The sequence below is a fragment of the Carica papaya genome, chromosome 5, assembly GCF_054855325.1.
Source record: "Carica papaya isolate Zhongbai chromosome 5, ASM5485532v1, whole genome shotgun sequence".
NCBI lineage: Eukaryota > Viridiplantae > Streptophyta > Magnoliopsida > Brassicales > Caricaceae > Carica > Carica papaya.
The window spans coordinates 34,224,243-34,231,265 of record NC_142313.1 but is presented as its reverse complement, the minus strand read 5'-3'; the positions used below and the strand labels follow the sequence as shown (position 1 = coordinate 34,231,265).

The following is a 7,023-nucleotide window of genomic DNA, read 5'->3' as shown; positions in this document are numbered from 1 at the left end:
AGTTTGATCAAGATGAATACATAATATTATAAATTTTAAATATAATTTCTTTTTTATCATCATGCTATGGTTAATAATTTGAATCAAATTTTAAAATATAATTTTTTAAGACAAACATATATAGATTTTAGATCCTTTAAATGATTATGAGTTAGTAGAAATTTTTTATATTACTAAAACTAATATTAATAAAATTATAAATATGTATGTATACGGTATGGCCTCAAGTAATACATGTACATATTATTTTCTATGAATTTTCAGTTTTAAAAAATACTATGTTTATGGTATGAATTTGGATATATATGTTATATGTGAATTAATGTTATTTTGTTGAAATTATAAATCATATGGTAGGATTAGGCTATGCATATGTTAATTCACCTTGAGTCAAATAATGGCATGGACGTGAATTTATAAGTTATGGGAAATGAGTTTCGTCCTTTTTTGTGCTAAGAAATTTCATCCCACTAATACGTAACAATATATTATATATTATATATTATATATTGTTAGGCTATACATAGCAATATATATATATATATTGTTAAATCAAAAATTTAATGTAAGTCATGAGTAAGACTACGAGTGAACTGACTGTTTTAAGATTTTATTAATTGATGACAAGTACTAATATTCAATAACTAACTAATTTATAAAAGCCTACAATTAATATATTCAAGTTATAAGTAAATGCAAGGTGTGAATGAAAAATAGTATGTGATAGAAATCGTAAATATATTTAACCACCAATCTCATGTATATGTTTTCTACTTGAGCAATTTACTTGAGATTTTTATTATTTTTATAAATATTAGTTTACAAAGCATTTCATTCATAAATGTATACACTTTCTTATCAAATAATACAATCAAGAGGTTTTATCCCACCTCTTTTGCGAAAAAAACATATTTTTTAAAGAAGAAATTAAAAAAATACAAAAATAAAAATTTTGTTCTTAAATTTGCTCATAAATTATTAGAAACCTTAAAAAAATATATATAATTTAAAGTCTCAAATGATTTATTAGTCGTAGTTAAGAAATAAATTGTAAATTTTATATCTTAATTTTGTCCAATGGTCTAACTTTAAACATTTACGAATTATTTACTGTGCTTCCTACAATAAAAACTTATAATATATACATAAAATTAAAGAATGAGATATTAATATATATTGCCATGATATGTTATGTGCGATACATACTGATCATATATGTGACTTTACTTTGTGTTGCAATATTACTTATGACGTATTTGCATATATTTAATAATATTTTTACGAATATTTTGTTTTTAGTTTTTAAAAATTTATTTTTTACTTTTGATATATCTGTATTTCATTTTTTGAAATTTTTTTTTTACATAAAAATAAATGACAATAACTTAGCTTTCACATTTGTATTTTTAATTTTTACAAAATAATGTCGGTAATTAAAAGCACTGAAAATAGGATATTCGTTCATCTTCTCATCCCTTAGCCTTGAAGGACCTTCTCCTCCTATGTCTTATACAATCAAAATCTTCATTACCTTATTTCATTCCCTACGTGGATTATAAAGAATACAGACAAAAATATCTTTAAAATAATTGTTGAGAGGAATAATTGCATAAAAAATTTAACCAAGAAGAAAAAAATTTAATAATTTTATGAAAATATATTTGGGTTCACAATTTAACAAGTTATTTAATTTAAATAATTTATTTATTTTTTTTAAATTTTTTCTCCTTTTTTAAAAAAATCCAAGGCCAACCCACTTGCCCATCTTTTATTTTTTACCGTTTTCCACCGAGAACTGAGAAAAGTCACTGTTGAGGTCTTGTCATTTAGCACTTAGCACAGTATACAGAGAGACGGCCAACGACACACAAATCACCAAATGGTTAGCCTTCTCTGGTTTTCGGGACACGGGCTCTTAGTAAACAGCAATAGGAGAGGAGAAGAAACCTTTTCATTTTTCTTTTTAACTTCTCTCTTTCATTTCCAACCTGTATTTAATCATCCCAGCTCTTCTTTACATAATCATTGTATCATTCTTTTCCTTCTTTCTTTTAAAAACTAGTTTTTGGGTATTTTTCATTTCATTTTTTAACTTGATAATCCAAAAATAATAATTGGGTAAATTTATATTGATTATAATATTTAAAACCCATATCTTAATTGCTTGTTTGTAATAATAGGGTGAAAATTATATCTATGCATAAGTAATGATATGCTGTACGCAAGAAAGACAAAAACACAGCACCTCTTTAAATGAGGCCAGACCACCTCCTCTCTCTCTCTCTCTCTCTCTCTCTCTCTCCTCTTATTTCATTGGTAACAGCACACCACCCTAGTCCAGTTGCAGGCGCCGTTCCTCTCTCTCTCTCTCTCTCTCTCTCCCCCTGTGTGCAATAATGTTTAGTTTTGGTCCACCACAACCCTCATAAACCCTGACCAATCTCTCTCTCTCTCAACCAAAAAATCAAACGACAGAAGGAAAAAAGAAAAAATCATGGTGGGTACTACTACTTCATATTTCTCCTTCTCTCTTCTCCTTCTTGCAGCTTTTTTGGTGGCTGTAATGAATTTCATTTGGTGGGTTTTTATTGATTACAGTTGCTTTCTTCTCATCTACCTCCCTGGCTTCATGCTCTCCTCACCGAGAAGTTCTTCAACGCTTGCATCATTCATGAAGAGGCAAAGAAGAACGAGAAGAACATATTTTGCTTGGATTGTTGTATCAGTATATGTCCTCACTGCTTGTCCCCTCACAGCTCTCACCGACTTTTACAGGTCCTCTTCAAACCATATATATACATATATACATGGATGTTTTACTTGTTGAGTGTAATTATGGGTGTATATACATACTCTGTGGTGTTTCAGATAAGAAGATACGTTTACCACGATGTTATAAGGTTGGATGATGCTGCAAGGTTAATGGACTGTGGGTTTGTCCAAGTAAGTCATACTTACTGTTTTTGCTTATATATAAAAAAAGTGGTTCACAGGTCAAACCAAATAAAAACCCAGACAGAATAAATGGATAAAAGCATGTTTGAATTTATTTTGTCCTGAAGATCAAAAAGGAAAACATAATAAGCTTATTTTCACTTCTTTTTTCTTTTGTCGTGTCTCTCACGGCTGTTTTTCCCACAGACTTTCTGCAAAAACACTGTTATAATTGCACTAATTAACATACTGTTTTCAATAGTAATAACATAATGGAAATTTGTTGAATGAACATATTTTCTGTTTTTTTTCTTTAGTCATATACAACAAACAGTGCCAAAGTGGTATTCATAAACCAAAGGCCACAGACGAGGCAGTTTAGAGGCTCCGGCAACATCTGCAGCACCTGCGACCGAAGCTTGCAGGATCCTTACCTCTTCTGCTCTCTCTCCTGCAAGGTCCTCTAAATCCCAATTCTTTCACTTAACCATTTGCCATTTCACCGAATTATCACCTGGGTTTCTCTTAATTCTTTTTTCTAAACTTGGCAGATTAATTATCTGGTAAGAACACAAGGTGGGGTCTCAAAGTTTCTGTTTGACTGTAAGTTCTTGCCTTTACCAGAACAAGGACTGGACGATGGTCTGATGACTCCTGAGTCGGTGCTGGAGCCAGCTGGTTCCGCCCATACGTCGTCCGGGTCTGGTGGGTACGGAGAGGTCTGCAGCAGGACACTCGGCTGCACTGCAACCACAGAGATCGTGAGGAAGAAGAGGAGTAGCTTATCAGCAGCATGTCGGCCAATGTGTTCTCCTGTTTCAGAAATTTCTGCCAGCTTGATGAATAGAAGGAAGAAAACTCCACATCGAGCTCCCCTATATTGAAATTATGTACGGAAGGTAAGCGATATTTATATAGTCGGTAATTGGTATATATATATATATATATATGGAGGCGAAATTGAATGGTGAAAAATAGTACAACTCTCCCGATTTTGTGTTCACTCTTGTGTAATGGGTGGGTTTTGTCTAATTTATCAAATTCTTCAGTCTCCGTTTTTTCTTTACCCTCCACACAAGCATACACTCGGCGTAGTGAATGGTGTTGTGTTTGTTTCATTTTATTTTTTTTCCCCACCCAATTATTTATGGGATTTACATACTAGTAATCTTAATATATATATTTTTCAATTACTAATCTATTTTAGTTAAAGATAATCAAGTGGGAGTTTCATTCTTTTGTATTTAATTTGTGATTTAAGATGGTTTTGAAGATTGTAATTGGGTTCTTTTGCTTCCAAGAATTGGAAAAAATAGGAGAAAATGATGCTGGGTTAAAAATGTCAAGTCAAATTTGTCATTTTATCAATTATTAATGTTTTACATTACAACCAGGTGGGTTTTCTGTAACATTTTTTTTAAAAAAAAAAAAAAAAGAACAGGCTGTTTTCTCTTTAGGTTTTAAATTTTAATATAAATTTAAATTTTATAATTTATATTTTCTTTTGCAAAGAAAAATTATATTCTTTTTTGTTCTTTGTCAAGGGGGATGTTGACAATTTAGGAAAGTAGTTTGTTTGTATTTAGTTTAAGTTAGAAATATTAATCCAAAATAAATTAATAACATTTATGAGATTTTTGGAGAACGCAAATATAATTTATTTAATTAATAATATAAATATTTTGTATCAGTCACCACCCATCAAATGAAATTATTTTATTGACGGAATTGTGGCTACATAATTTAAAATTATAATATTTAAAGACGAGTTCTTGAAAATAGGAAAAATGAATTTTTAATTTTTTTGTATGCAATATAATATATATATATATATATATAAAATACCCAGATGGCAAAAATAGGTCTTAATCTTGAGTTGTGCTTACACATAGTTTAAAAATAATAATACAATATATATATATATGTAAGTATCGTATTACAATAAAGTAATGGTAGGATTTATTTTTAATTCCTAGCCTAGGCATGAACTACTTGTGCAGTGCTTTAGTAGGTTTTATACGTATATAAGTTTAAATTTTCGCTTCGGGAGAAGCGGATTAATTTCAAAATATATAAAATTATTTGCCAATTTTCATTATTTTTTCTCAAATTATATTTTTTTAATATGTATACATACATATATATATACACATCTCCATATGCACTTGTCTGCATCAGCTTCAATGTATGTAGACTCCCAAATGCCATCAATAGAAACGAAATTCAAATCAAATTAATCTTTAATAATTTTGTATTTTGATTCACGCGTGAGAATCAATGCAAGCTTTTATATATTTGTTAATCAAACTTTGATTTTGGAGGTCAATTAAAGTTGTCGTACAATGTATATTTTAATTTAACTTCGGATTAAGTTTTTTGAAGAACATTTAATTATTGATAAAATTTTTTAAAAAATAAGTTATATTATGAAAATTTTGGCTTCTATTTTTCAAATATAAATTGACTAGTAAGTAATGTAACGATGCTAAAAATCTAAAAGAAAGTATATAATAATTTAAGTATAGAAGCGAAATAAAATATTAAGTTTTATATTTCTTATACAATAACTCAAACTTACACAATAACTCAAAAGTACTAAACAAACATTACGGAATGAATTCTCTGAAAGAAATACGAAAAATGAGAAAAATAAAAGAAAATATAAAGTATCTAACATCTACTTGCAATCTTATTGCAGATTGGGCTCGGGAACCAGGTTCTCTTGATCTGAAATTGTTAAATAAATGATGAGTTACATTAGTTCAGTAAAGACATCATATTATATCATCGGTACAGAAGTAAAGATTGGTAAAAAATCAAAACAACTAATGGAACACTAAATTTACCAATTTCGTTTATCAATCGTAAAATCATTTACCATTAACTTACTATTATAGAATTTATGAAAACAATCTATAGAGACAATAATATCATACAAATCATAACTTAATGCACAATCAGCAATATAGAACATATCATAAATTCATATTTATTAATAATAAACTAAATCATAACCGTTTATCGTTTCACCAGCCTACTAGTATCTGTGGGGATCCATAGGAGTGTCCCCGCTACACGTGAACCATTTTCCTTAACAATATCAATTATAGGGTCGTCCCCATACCCTGTCCAATATGAGCACCAAGACATTAGATCTCAATATCCTGTCCGGTATGAGGGTGAAGCGGGCCGTCCCCATACCCCGTCCGGTATGGGCGCCAAATTATCAAGTCTCCATACCCCGTCCGGTATGAGACAACGTTCACGTTAGGATTTTCTATGAACTCGGTCCGGCCACCATCTCCCATGATATCTAGTGAGGCTGTCATCTTATCTGTTTACTTGATCACACCCCCTATCCTATTTTTTCTTAGTCTCCGTTACCAAATCAAACATAATCACATAAACAAACGAACATGCATCCAGTAATGCAATCATATTTTAAATCTCAAAATCAAACAGTAGTCAAGTAAGACAGTAATACATGCATTTAAATCATAAAATAGATAAAACAGATACAATCATGCTTTTAGACTGTAACAAATCAATAGAAATCAATAGAGAACAATGTCCGGTTCAGGCTCCATTAACAATCCGTAATTAATTATGCACATCTATTTAATTTGTACAAAAGACTGTATTATTATTTATTTAAACTTTAAATCTATGATGAGAAATATGGTGAGAGGTTCTTACTTGATTTGACGTTGAAAAACTAAATGGTTACTGAGCCTACGAGTGGTCCCTAGATTCTTTCAATTTTTCTTCGGGAACTGAAATACATTTACGGTACCTACAAATATCCCAATTAAACTCCAAAATCAGTCTGAGGGCATACTTGACCAATTTCAAAAATCCGGCATAGCGGCCCCACCATGCTCCGGCGACGGTGGCCTTGCCGTGCTCCGGTGATGGAGACCCTGCCTACGGCGGCGGTCCACCTCGGGTCGACCGTTTTTTATCGTTTTCAACCGAATTCAGTCGATTCCACATTGATTCCTGCGAGCACACACGCTAAAGGGGCTCGGTAGGTCGAAAAAATACAAAAAACAAAAACTCACCGGCAGCAGGGCTCTCCGGTGTAGCGGT

General features: G+C 30.9%; 1 protein-coding gene across 1 annotated transcript; it reads left to right on the top strand.

Moving 5' to 3' along the window:
* Positions 1-2,254: 2,254 nt before the first annotated feature.
* Positions 2,255-4,131, top strand: LOC110808374 (PLATZ transcription factor family protein). The gene is made up of 5 exons (XM_022033860.2): positions 2,255-2,497; positions 2,599-2,775; positions 2,869-2,943; positions 3,252-3,392; positions 3,486-4,131. The coding sequence occupies exons 1-5, from the start codon at positions 2,495-2,497 to the stop codon at positions 3,816-3,818; spliced, it is 729 nt and encodes a 242-aa protein (XP_021889552.1). The 5' UTR covers positions 2,255-2,494; the 3' UTR covers positions 3,819-4,131.
* Positions 4,132-7,023: the final 2,892 nt, after the last annotated feature.